This window comes from Gymnoscopelus braueri (assembly GCF_963280865.1).
Source record: "Gymnoscopelus braueri genome assembly, chromosome: 22".
NCBI classification, from domain to species: Eukaryota; Metazoa; Chordata; class Actinopteri; order Myctophiformes; family Myctophidae; genus Gymnoscopelus; species Gymnoscopelus braueri.
Window position 1 is genome coordinate 16,312,753 of NC_137624.1, and position 14,414 is coordinate 16,327,166.

The 14,414-nt window shown below is 42.6% G+C and overlaps 1 protein-coding gene across 2 annotated transcripts in view; it reads left to right on the top strand.

Moving 5' to 3' along the window:
* Nucleotides 1-1,178: 1,178 nt before the first annotated feature.
* The window catches only part of dpysl2b (dihydropyrimidinase like 2b), a 34,277-nt gene continuing 21,041 nt past the window's right edge, over nt 1,179-14,414 (top strand). The window contains exon 1 of one of the 2 annotated variants that reach the window (XM_080419884.1): nt 1,179-1,305. In XM_080419884.1, coding sequence (XP_080276010.1) covers nt 1,225-1,305 — 81 coding nt within the window. In that variant the 5' untranslated portion in view covers nt 1,179-1,224. Of the gene's footprint in view, nt 1,306-4,092; nt 4,371-14,414 lie in introns of those variants that run through there. The other variant, XM_080419885.1, reaches the window with a different exon arrangement.

Here is a 14,414-nt window from a genome sequence, read left to right on the forward strand (position 1 = left end):
GATGCGCTCCTGGCACCAGTCATTCCAAGGGTTTACATAGGGTACAGCCAGGTAATCCCTGTTCAGGCAATATCATTCTTCCTATATGGTCGCGTTATTCCTCTTAGGTTCTGATAGAAAGATTGGATCGGGAGGCTTTTATCCCTGCAGGTTGACATGGATCACATGATGGTCACGACCGTCATGGATGATCTTCAACCTGGTGTCTACACTTTCTCCATTTACAGTCCGTACATATACATAAACGTTCAAATTTCAAATATAAAGTGCTTACCCTATGGCTACGGATGTTACAATTCTACTCGGGCCCGCATAAGCACCCATATTTTCCGTTTTGTTCAACAAAAAGCGTTTTAATCCGATCTGTGGCCATTTTCTCAGAGTTATAATGTATCAGAATGCAATACACCTCCCAACCGATATGGTCACGTAGTTGAACGCATTATGGCAACAAAAAACCCTGATAAAATGGCCACCAATCGGATTAAAATGCTTTTTATTGCACAATACGGAAGATACGGGTACTTATGTGGGCCCGAGTAGAATTGTAACATCAGTGGCCATGTGGTGAGCACTTTATATTTGAAATCTGAACCTTTATGTAGATGTACGGGCTAAAATGGAGAAAAAGCAAACACCAGGTTGAAGTTCATTCATGACTGTCATGATGATATGACAGTCATGTTTCAGGTCTACACAAGGCTGTGCCTGGGCTACAATGGGACTCATGAGTAAGCAGTTTTGTGCTACTACAAACAATTGCTGTGTTACAAATGAGGTTATGACGTGATTTTTTACCCCCCTGTCAGATATCGTAGCCTATATGGCTCAATGCTGCTTTAGCCCCTTCAGCAGGATAACAGCATCTCCATGCAGCATCAGCCACACAGATTGCTGTGTATTCATAGTGCGACCACCTGCGCTCGTAACCGGCAAGGCGGTGGCTGTCTGTCGAAGCTCTGCACGGATCGTATCAGAATCATCAGCCCCGTAAACCACAACCTCGCATCATCACCACCCTGACAACCTGTAAGCATGTCGGCCACCGGGGAAGTGCCAGATTTCTTCAAGAACATGGGCTCCGACAGCCCCAGGGCACGGCAGAAATTCTGTGGCATGTTCTGCCCGGTGGAGGGGTCCACCACGGACAGCAAAACCCTGGACTTTGATTCACTCCCGGCGGGCAAGGGATCGAAGACTGACGGACGAGTCATTGACAGACAGATGGACATCTTCTCCCAGCCGAAGAAGGTCCAGATCAGGGAGAGCAAAGGAAAGGAAGCACTGCAAAATCTGGATGATAGGGTAAATTGATCTGCTTTGGTCGTCCTCTGTCATTTTTCTTTCTTTCTTCTTTTTCGATGAATTGAATACACAGCCAATGGAAACAAGCCATGAATAGTGCTTTCTTATGGGTTTTATTCCTTTAGCATCTTTTTGTATTGAACTGTACTTTCTGTGCTTTTTTTGCACAAACTGTTAATAAAGTATTCAATCAATCAATCAATATTTCGAGGAGCAATCTGTAGCCTATATATATGTATCTGAAAACAAAACAATCTGGCTGGATAGGCTATATAATATGCATAAAGTTTAGTTTTGACTAGATGTCTTTGTTTTGTAGGCCTACCATTTAAACATTATTATCACATCTTATTCAGAGGGCTGATTTAAGTTGTTATACATTACATATAGGTGACACTGTAAACTGGACAGCACCTTTTGCTTCCCAGCAAACACTGTGATGTAATATGCCATTACCGGCTGCACAGAGGGAGTGGCTTCTGTCATTTTGTAGCCTACTACTGACAACAAATGTTGATTTTCCCCCAATGGCATGCCCAAAAGAGGGACGCTATAGGGGTTTAAGTATAGCTGATATAGCCAAGTCAAAAATGGTCTGAATCAAAATATAGATACCGATTGACACACACACACACACACACACACACACACACACACACACACACACACACACACACACACACACACACACACACACACACGCACACACGCGCGCGCGCGCGCACACGCATGCGCGTGTATATGTGTGTGTGTGTGTGTGTGTGTGTGTGTGTGTGTGTGTGTGTGTGTGTGTGTGTGTGTGGGTGACTGTCACAAACACACACGCACGCATGTTTCATGAGTGCTGCATTGGACCACATGGATATAAGGTGCATAACCTCTGCTCTGAGGCTATAGGGTGTGTAAGTGATCAATAAGATCGATGCCTGCAGTGACTTGCATGACTTGCAGGAAAACCCACAAAGGGTCTGAAGGCCATTTGTTCCATATTGCAGGTGCAAATTAACTCACTGATATTAACACTGAGGATGAGGATTTTAGATACTCATGTTAATGTCATGCTGGAACAGGCTAGTTGCTGGTGTTGTGTATTCTTTTCCTATATCCTACTCAAAACGGAACTTGATTCTTTAAAAGTTTAAAATAACACAACACAATATTAATTAAAGGAAATTCTACCTAAAAAGGCAACTTAACTTTTATCTTGACAAAATCTATTTGCAGACATATACATTTTACATATGAGCTTTCTGAATCATCACACACACACACACACACACACACACACACGCACGCACACGCACGCACGCACGCACGCACGCACGCACGCACGCACGCACGCACGCACGCACGCACGCACACACACACACACACACACACACACACACACACACACACACACACACACACACAAGGAGAGTAGCAGTTCTTAATACTTCTTGACTTAATGAAGCAGGGCGGGGTCTTGCGCATGCGCCTTTTGATTCATAGAGAACGGCCCTCTGACTGAAGAGGCTAGATCCCATAGCCCGCAAGGATGGCCAGTAGTTCCTGTGATTGGTTGTCTGGCTCTCTGTATGTGTAAACTTAGAGATAAGCTAAATTAACTATAGTTATATTGGACTTAACGATTGAGTCACTCACTCACCACAGACTTAACCACTTAAACCTATATATTTAAACCAGACCCCCTCAGGGCTCAATACTAGTGTCTTTTATGTTTTCTGTTGCTGGGGTTAAAGGTATAGGCAAGTTATAGTTTTTGGATAGTTTTTGATCAAAGGTTAAAGCTGTTAGTAATCATACCTATAGAGTGTTTGTTCAATAACAGAAGTCTCCCCATATCTCCCGCTCTTTAATAAACAGAACATATATTTTCAGGTGGGTGGCCAAATTTCAGCCATTTCTTTATGTCATAACTTCCAATTTCACTTGTTTATCAGTTTATCCTGTGTGAGTTCTCTCTTCTGATTGGATAAAATTGGTATCCTGGCCTGATTTTTATTTTATTTTTTAGAGACAGGGAGACGTGTTTCTGAACAAACACATTATAGCAATGATTAGAATATAGAGCTATTTAACACTTAATTTATCAACAAATATCACTTACCCTACCTTTAAAGATATCACAGAGAAATACCTATCCTGTCTAAATACACCTCTGATTATAATTCGTAGTAAAGCTAAACCAAGTAGAGTAGACCCTTTAGCCCATTAGGTACTTTCAGATTTGACACATTTTGCCTTCTAGTATATTATATTGATAATGTCCTATTATGATCACATTTCTAGCATGTGTGGGCTACTATCATACTATAATTATATAGCCTTATTTCCATTTGTACACTCTCAGAGTAAAATTGATTTTAACATAACATTGATAACATTGATTTTACAATATAAATTGGGGTCCCAGAGTGAGAAATGCCATTAAATGGGGGTCCGTAACCTAATGCATGTCAAACTGGGGGTCCTTGAATTAAAAGGGTTGATAATCACTGCTAGAGGCGTACACATCTTCTCTTATGGGGGTCCCTGGCATATATTTTATAAATGGGGGTCCGCGGGCTAATAAGTGTCAATTTGGGGTGTCAATTTGGGGGGTCCAAAAGGTTTGAGAACCACTTGCACTAATGGAGCAAAACCGACGCGTCACCTGTTGCCCTGACAACCAGCCAGCCAATCACAGCCAGAGCGTTCCTCCGGGCTATGGGCAACCACAGACTCCCCTCCCTCCCCTCCTGTCTGAGTCCGTCTGGTCTGGTTTGGTGCATCAGGCAGAGAACGGGAGGCTGTAACAGCAGGACGTGATTTGTAGTTGAGAAAGAGAGAGTTTGACCCGATTCTTCACAAATTGTGGCCTCCCATCGACCCCCCAAAAGGATCGCACATCGGAATCTGACTCTTGATATTTTGACACTTTATTCCACTTAAAACCTGCAAAGAAAACCGCAATAGTCCGACCATCCCATTGAATTGATAGCGGTCCTACGGCGCAGGAAGAAGGCAGAAGAACAGTGAAGATGTCTGGCTATCAGGGCAAGAAGAACATTCCCCGCATTACAGTGAGTTGCGATGTTATTCCTTTGCAGTAATAGAGTAGTAATAGTAGTTGTGGGCTTACTGAAAGGAAATCACATTAAAAAGCACGTTTTGTTTAAAGGATCGCCGCAGTAAAGGGCTGTGAATGATGCCACAATAAGACAGCATGGATGGTGCTGCTCAGAGGTGAAGGACCTGCTTACAGAGGTTGTGCAGCACATCTGGAACCTGCTAACTACAGAAGATGTAGCCTATACTATTCCTGTTAAAAGTGGGAAAGGGCATCATGATCTGGCCTATTTAGATCACTGTTTCCCAAACAGCGGGTTGGGACCCATCTGTGGGTCGCGGACACATTTTTATGGGTCATAAATGTATATCACAGATATTTTTTTGTTTCCTACATTTTGTTTTAAATTATTATTTCAAAACATTTTCAAAATGTTTTCCCCCCATCAAATACATTCCATAAATTAGAAAAGAAATGTTCAAGAAGTAGTGACGATAGCAGATCTACAAGCTCACAGACGCTTTGTGAGCTTGTAGATCTGCTATTTTCACTAGTTTGGGTCCCAGTCCCAGGAAGACATCACATTTCTCTTTTGGGTCTCGAGCTAAAAACGTTTGTGAACCAGTGATTTAGATGACAGCTCTGCAGGCTGTGGCTGCATGCAGAGAAATCTCCACGCCTGCTTTCTAGAGCATCTTTGGCGTCAAGTGCCCCAGGGCCAGGCCCACCGACTCCTGGCCTGGGGGTAGATAGATTTAAACTGTGTATCAGAGTGTTCTGTGTGTTCTCTTCTTATGCACAAAGGTGAAGAAGACCCGTGGATTTTGCTTGAGTTTTCACCATTATGCTCTTTGTTACACATGCTTCCTCGCATCCGCCCATCCTGGGGTGGATTCTTTTTCTGCCCCCCTCCATATGGCCTGTGCTGTGTCCTCTGGATTTTTGTTTTGTGTGTGTGTGTGTGTGTGTGTGTGTGTGTGTGTGTGTGTGTGTGTGTGTGTGTGTGTGTGTGTGTGTGTGTGTGTGTGTGTGTGTGTGTGTGTGTGTGTGTGTGTGTGTGTGTGTGTGATGCAGAAGCAGGCATTCAAAAGGCACGTTAAATGTGTCACTATGGGCAGTGGCAAGCAGCAGCCCTTCCTGGAGGATTGCCCAGAGCCGGCTGAAATAATGGCGAGTTGCTAGCAGCAGCTCAATGAAGAGAGGGGTGAACGGAGAGGGTGCGGGTGGGTGCGGGTGGCAGGACCTAGTGTTTCCTTCCATGTGTCGCTACTGTTTAATCAAAGGCATATTGTATGTGCAGCGACTGAACAGTAACAAGGTCACTATTTCCCCAGCGTTGTTGGGAGTGAGGAAAATGAGTTGAGTGGTTCATCACTCGATGGCTGCTGTAGGCATGGAGCATCATGCCAGGTGCCTGCAGACATTGCAATGACCGTGCATCACATCAGATCAAAAAGCTTTATTGATGGTGACTTATCATTTACAGCAGAGACACCCCTCTCCATGGTGTGCATGCAGGCTTTGAAAGGTTAAAAAGATGCAGTTAGAGAGAAGGTTGAACTACAATGGGCAACTCCAGGCTGTATTGGGCTGCACTTGACTTCTGCCATTAACAACACACCCATGCAGGCACCCAACGCAAAGCACTAAGGACCAACCTATAGCTAATCTTTATGTTTACACTCACGCACACACGGACACACTAACACACACAGGCATGCACACACACACGCAGATGCAGTCCTCGCAGGCACTCCCACTGAGCATGCTCATCGCATCTTCACCCTCTGCTGTTGCTGCTGCTGATGAGAGTTAGTTCATATAAGATGGTGTGCGAGTGAGAGAGAAATTAAAAGCATGATTTGAATGTGATATGTATACTATATAGTATTTTGTAACAAAATGCATTTTTTAAGAGCGTAAACATGTTATTACTAATAAGATTTTATAGATACAATCAAATTTGCAAATAAATATATCAACATTTTGGACCCAAGAAATAATTTAATTTGAGACATACAGTATTATTCACACTCAAATTATATTTTCACCCCTTATGATGCTACATACATACATACATACAGAGAGAGAGAGAGAGTTTGTAGAGTGGCAGTAGCAGACAGTGCTGCCACACCCCTGTAGCAGTGATCATGGTGTGCTCTTCTCGTGGCCTTAGTTCAGCTTGACAGTATTGGCTCCATTAGAAGCTTCTCTGACACCATTACTTAACTCCAGGGTGTCAGTCAAAGACCTTGTGCGTAGGGTTGCAACTATCGATTATGTGATTATGTTATCGGTTACATTTTAGATTAATCGAATCATCAAGAAGCACATTTTTTAAATATTGTTTATGTTGTATATATCAGTGAATCAACACAAAAACATTGTAATTGATCTTTTTAAAATAATTGGCTAAATTGATTAATCTGATTACCACTTCTATATATACAATATTAGATTAAAGTTCTATTATGTACCCAGCTGAGTGCTGAGTGTATTGTATTTGTTTTAGTGAATAAAATGTTATTTTGTGTCTGTATGGTAGAGTATGTTAATACAATATAACTTATACAATTGGGGTGGTTGTATTTGGTCTCCCTGCACTTCTATTAAGACATTTAGATCCTGTGTCTAGGTTGGACACAACCTTTGACACAATCCTGTTTATGGTTTGACGCAGATTTTGAAAAAGGTAGTGCACGCACATCCGTTGGTCCAGGTGCTTAGACAAACAAAGTATAATGAAAAAGAATAAAGTCTGCACACTGGTAGTTGCAAAAAGCTCCAGAAGCTTCTGGAGCTTTTTGCAACTACCAGTGTCCAGACTTTATTCTTTTTCATTGACACAGATTTTGACCTGAAGTGTCAAAATTCAATTTCTCCCCAGAGCAAGCAGGCAGGCTCTATTTGCTCAGTGAGAAAAATGTCAGCACTTGCGCAGGAGACTCCAGGGTAGAACAGGAAAGTTACATAGTGCAGTTTTAAATTGATTAGTTTGATTCACTACATCTACCCGTGTACTGTAGGGCCATTTTTGACTGGGCTCTACTAGTGCCAGAGAGCAGTTGAGAGATCAGAGGATTAGTAGCTGTCACTTTCCAAATAGCAATTAAGCCAATCCTAAGTGGCTTAGTCTCGCGAGCCAGACTGTTGCCTCCCACAATTTTCAAACGCTTCCGTCATACAGTCTGGAGCATGGAAGCTCTGAAAATGAGCAAGCGATAAAGCGGATGTGACGCCTCCTTCCCACTTCCGTTTTGTCTTTACAGTCGCGCAAATTTACCCAAATATAAATCCAAATCATCTAAGCATATACAACTTGCTGCTTAGCAGAAATGGAAATCAAAACATTTAATGTAACAATATTTTAAGATATATTTTCGTGAACGGAAATGACAAACAGATGACAGCTTCCTATCTCGGATTTCAGGAGGTATAGTTCCAGACTCTATAGCATTCGGAGATTGTGGTTATCTAGACTATAAGTGGCTAGACTGTCTAGCGTCTAATCTTGAAACTGCATAGGACAGAAAATAGGATTGAAGACAGAAATACTGTTTATGTTGTTAATTTATACCAGGAGTCTGTCCAATACAATCTGTTTCTATCTGCGCCTTTGCCGTGGGGAAGCTCCAATAGACCTGCTGGGTGCTATTAATACAACTTAAATCAAAAGGCACCTTGACAGTTGCAGGATGGATTGAGAGGAGAGTTAAATTATTTACTTTCAGAGGCCTGATCTTCCCTGTTGGTCCTGGGATTCATACCACCGAATATTTAATCACAAGCCAACTTTTCTAATGTCTAGTCTGCTTCTGCCCATACATAGATAGATGAGATGGTAGGAAAATAGCTGTGAATAATATGCTTCACTGTATTATCTGGTTAGGCAATTAGGCATGCTATAAATGACATGCAGTATATGCTGCAGAATGAGGTTCAGTACATTTAACGGATTATGTTTAATAATCCAACCACAGTTTCTGACAGAGACACCAGAGTCTTTGTCTGTGTGCTCTATGTCCACACACACACACACACACACACACACACACACGCGCACACACACACACACACACACACACACACACACACACACACACACACACACACACACACACACACACACACACACACACACACACACACACACACACACACACACACACACACACACACACACACACACACACACACACACACACACACACACACACACACAGAGAGAGAGAGAGAGAGCTTATTGGGGCAGTGGAGTAAGGGTGTTTATTGTCCATGTAACATCAACACAGTTGGCAGCAGGGTGGGCTGTTGTGGCCAGTAGGAGGGGGGTCAGGGTCAGTGGCACAGACAGCAGCAGGCTCCTGCAGGGAGCTCTCATCAAATATGAATGTCATCCTCAAGTTCACCACCTGGGCTTGGACTTGCTCCGTGACTCATCCAGATTCTCCAGCCTTCAGTTTAAATAGTTGGCCAGACAGTCACCCAAAGTTCACCCAACTGTAAAATGCGCAGAAGAGAGTGCAGAGCAACACCATCGACAACATCATACCTCCCATCATTCTGCTAGATGCTGTAAATAGTTTGTTGTTGAATTGTTGTATGAAATCAATATCACTGATTAGTAGCACGGCTTTGTAATGCTCACACCCAGTTCCGTGATGATCCACAGTGACTCCAATCCTCAAGGGTGTGAGAGATTATTAGTCAGTCTGTCACCTTACCTGTAAACATTATTACAGTACAGCTGGCTGAGGTGGCAGATCTGGTACCCAAAGGACTGGGTTAGTGTTTGTTTAATCTCTCAAGAACAGATTCTGCTCTGCGTTGGAATCTGTCGTGAAGGTTTGTCATAACGTGTACGCACTGTGTGGGCGTGGGCGTGCCTTCAGATCAGGAAGCAGGCCGCGCTTTACCCAATCAAATGTAGTGGGCGGGATTTACGTGTCCGCTGATCCTTCCATACTCGAAACAAGCCGAAACTAATTTAACAATGGCGTCCGCGGAGCAGACAAAACCACGGAAAGATATTCACATTTTAACTTGCTCTTTCATCATAGAAACAAGTGGGCTTATAACCAAAACGATCCATGTTCTCTGGGAGAAGTGGTGTTAGTGTTCCGTGTAGAAATATTGTTAGTGGGAATGAAAACATAGTCGCACCACCCGGAAGTGGAGCGTGAAGGCAGACTAAAACCCCGGTTTCCTTTGCGCACGTGTGCTGCGTCGTCATTGTCCCAGAGCCAACATGAGATAGTACAAACAGCAGAGGGCGCTGTTTTTCATTCTCATTTGGCTTTGGGTTCCCAGATTGGTGTTTGTTAGATGAAAAGAAACACTTAAACCCTATACTTTGTTGACTGGGGTTCCTCAGGTTACCTCCATTTTCCCGTCTACACCAAATCTCTTTACCGAAAAATAGCTGATCTACAAGCTCAAAATACGTCGCCACGTGATGCGTTGTGACCTTGTAGATCTGCTATTTTCCCCAGAGTGTTTGTCCCCAGAATAGGGGCGCTCGGGTTCATGTGGTGGTGAGGGCTCCACTTGACTCCTGCTCACTGCTGTTCCACGACGCTGTAGCCTTGGCTCTGTCTGTTCACACATCACACAAAGCACGCTCTCTGTTCTCAGAATCACACACTGGCAAAGAGTGGCTTTTTTTTTGTTTCCCCCACTGTAAACCTGCATTTTCTCATTCATAAACTCAGCTGTGAGAGAAAGCGTGTTTTCGTTTTTGCAGAAGTGAGACAGGCTTCAGTTCGCATGTGTTGCATGTGCATGTGTGCCTGTGTGGACGGGTTTGGGTTTTTGTGATCTGTTTTGTGTATGAAAGAGTTGTGTGTATTATACTCATAGCCTGTATGTGTTGTGTGCGCTTATGCACAATTCAGTCTGAACAAAAGACAATACACTGGAGGAAGTAGTACAACAAGCTATCTCCTTTGAACAGGTTCTCAACATGGGGTCCAGGGACCCCCAGGGGTCCTTGAGGGGGTTCCAGGGGGTCCCCAGCTAGTTACAAATGGATAATTAATGAACACTGAGGATTTTACTGTGTAGTGTTCCCATTGGGATCTTAGAGGAAAGGGTCAGACTTTCACCAACTTCGGTCTTAAAAGGGCAACTTTGCTGAGCATAAACATCATCACCATGTCATTTTTATGGTGTGGTTCTGTAGGAGGAAGAAGAGTCTGTGAGTTTCTCTGTGTGTGTCTGTGTCTTTTATTGTGCATGCTGATATATTTGGGTATTTTCTACAGTACATTTGCACATTGTAGAATTTCTCCTCTGCATTTAACCCATCCTAACTATTGCAGTGGCTGCCATTAATACAGCACCCGGGGAGCAGTTGGGGTTAAGTTTCTCGCTCAGGGACTCTTTGACACATGAAGACTGGGCAAGCAGGGAGCACACACTTTTTTCCACATATGTTTTATATTTTCTACTTACATTTTTGGCCACATGAAGTCTGAGATCTGTGCCGTTAGACCCTGTCGTGTTCTTTTCAAGGCCTGGCATCGAAGGGGTCAGCCCTCTGTAACAGTGTGTCCCCCATATGTATGCTGCCAAATTTTGTCCAAATTGCCCAAGTTTTTGCCTAAATATGGACTGATGTCATCAATATGATGTCAGCCCAAATGCGGAATTCCACAAGGCTCCAGAGTCCAGACTGGCCTCCAGTCCATGTACTGACTGCACAGGGAAGCCATGCCATTAATCCCATTATTAGACCCTGGCTTGTTTCTGTTCTGACTAGAGTGAACGAACGGTGGAACGTCTGTGAAATTGACCTTGGATGACGTCAATCAGATAATCTGACTCTCTCACTCAAAACTGCTGTTAGTTTGAACCACTTAACACTACAGTATATACGTAGTTGACCAGGGTCCCCTAGAGGACTATACTTAATCTCCTCCTTTTTTCCATCTACACCGAATGTCTTTGCCGAAAATAGCAGATCTATACAAGCTCATAACACATTGTGAGCTTGTAGATCTGCCCCCAGAATAGGGACGTTAGGTTTCATGTGGTTATACTCCACATGACTAGTAAACACACAATCGGCAAACTGTCCTCTTCTGTGCCTGTAGCAATTTAGATAGTTTTAGAACATTTTAAGACAATTAGACATTTTTGAGCTGTCCACAGCGTGTGCCGCTGAGACACAGATTAAGTAGATAGAAGTGGTACCACATCCTATTGTGAGGACACAGTAAAACCCTAGTGATAATTTAACTTGTACCGGTCACGTACCCGTACATTATATTATTTAATGAATCCTTTCAGAGGGATGGGTGTCTTTACTTCAAATGAATGCTTCCTTTAAAAATGACAGCTATAATATTTAAGGAGTTTATGGGATATCATATTGGTATTAAAGGGATATTGGTGAGTAATACTGCAGACTATGATTCAAGACACTTGTATAATATTAGTGTCTGGCCTGGCAGTATGCTCAACCTGAGTTCACAATGTTCCCAGTTTATGCTCCATTTGGTAGACAACACATGGCGTCGCCTGGTTACGCCTAACATTGGCAGCCTTTTTCATGGCATCCGGGCCGATTTGGTCCGGAATCTGTGACTTCTTAACAGAATATTGCTGTGTCATCAAAGATCTGTGCTTTTTCCATTTGCAGATGGTTTCAGCTTTCACCTGTGCTGCCATGGTTTCACGTTAGACGAGGCTTGGGCTTAATTACAGGCTACAGGTGTCACGTGATGTGGTGGATTGATCTGACAGACTATTTAAATAGCGGGGTGACCAGTGCTTTCTCACTTAATTATGTATCTGTCTCTGTCTGTCACTTTCTCATATTCTGCCAGCCTTCCTCCAGGCTTTCAGAAGTATTTTACCCACAATGGAATAAATAGGTATAGTGATGGATACTGGATATAAGCCTTCGGAGATCAGTGGTTCTCAAATATTTTATGTCAAGGACCCCCAAGTAGGCTACGGAAACCCATTTGAAAATATTTAGTGCCAGGGACCCCCATAAGAGATTTTTTTGTTGTTAGTGATACCTATGGTCTGAATAGTCATTCTTAAATGCTTACTTGACATGAATCAAATAAAATGCATAATACATTATGCATATATACTCACACTATATTAATGTCAGCGCTTCATACAAGTAAAAATAATTGTAATTGCATTTATTTTTTATTTTTAAACCAGAGTAAAGCGTTGAGCAGCAGTGAAACCATAAAGCTGTGGTCTACATCCTGTTTGTGACAGGGCTGTAAATGGTTCCCATGTAGGAAAGGTCACTGTCATGTTTGGCACAGATCCAGTACAATCAAAAAGGCCTGATGCACCCTCTCTCTTCTCCCCATTAGCTCTGTCTACGATTACACAAATGGGGGACTCGTGACATACAAATGTTTCCTTAATCCAATTAATTTGTTTTCAGCAGGGAAGCATAAAAAAAGTACTATTTTAGATATAAACACTCATTCTAGATTGGTAACATAGGTAGGGCTGCGAGTACTTTTCGGATTCATCAAATATAATCGACAAGTGCGTTTTCTAAAAAAGTATACTTCAAAAGAAGTATGCATCAAAGAATTGTTGGAAGAAAAAAAAGAAATTTCAAAACTTCCCACCAAAATTATTTTATTAAAAGTGATATCTATTTTTATATGGTAATCGATTACATCGATTTGTTCGATTAACTGTCACCCCTAAACATAGGCTCCTTATGTGACCAAAGAACATATCCAGTGTGTAACCCAGAAAACTTAACTCTGTTTATTGTACAACCATGTGTAACTGTTTCTGAAAGCATAATTTAGTTGGCCTGCAGCCCTGCATTGGCTGGAGTGGCTTGAGCTTTGTGTGAAATTGAAAATATGAGCGGCTGAGAACTTGAAAACCCCTTGTCTGCTTGCATGCCAAGTAATATGATAATGATAGTCATGACGAGCGGCCACATGATGTAACGGCGTATTTCAAAGCAGTTGTTGGATGAATAGATGCCAAGGGTGGACGGAGTGAGGCAATCCCTTCCACCAAAGGCCGTCTGCTCTACATATCTGGGAATTTACCACATGCTCAGTCTGTACGGGTTCCGTCACCACTGTCATTGCATTGCCACACCTTTCAGTGCACAGCTGCTATGCATATTCCAGAGTTTCTGTAATTGTCAACAGTGAGACAGGATTTAACCCATTAAGACCTGAAGCCGATTCTACAAATGTCTTCTAAATCCCAACAGTATTCTGAAAAACGTGTGTTTCTATATCAGTGGTGCTCAAACTTTTTCATGCCAAGGACCCCCAAAATGATATGCTTTTGGCCGCCGACCCCCATCTCAAAATATTTTGTTCCAGGGACCCCCAGAAGCAAAGATTTCAGTGAAAATGTTTCGTTTTAAAATAATATATTCAAAGATTTGCAAAAATGCTCATATCGCGGCACTCGGTGCCGCACTATGAGCTTGTAGATCTGCTATTTTTGAATAGCCAAAGTGTAAAATAATGCCTTTTAGCTCAAATAAAAAAATGACACAGATGCGTTCCAGGTCTTCATGGGTTAATTTGTGTGAGTGTGCACGCACAATGCATGTGTGCGTGTTTGCATGTGTGTGCTCAGTCTGTACGGGTTCCGTCACCACTGTCATTGCATTGCCACACCTTTCAGTGCACAGCTGCTATGCATATTCCAGAGTTTCTGTGATTGTCATCAGTGAGACAGGATTATATTTGTGTGAGTGTGCACGCATATGCGTGCGTGCATGTGTGCACATGTCATTTCGGCTCTCTACTGTATGTACCTTTGTCTGTGTTTTTGCATTATTTATGACACATTTATGATAAATATTGACGGAAAGTTCCTGTCTGTCTGTTTAGCCCTTTTTCAGACTGGCAGGCGTGCATCGGACTGGCACACCCATTATGATCTATGACCGCCATTACATCATCAACCAGATTAATGGTTTCTGAAGTCAAGATTGCTACTTTGCCGTAAACACAGTGAATGTCACGATTACAGTATTTTACCCCAACGACATCACTGGAGTATTTTTTTCAATACAACTTTGGCAGTGTTTTTC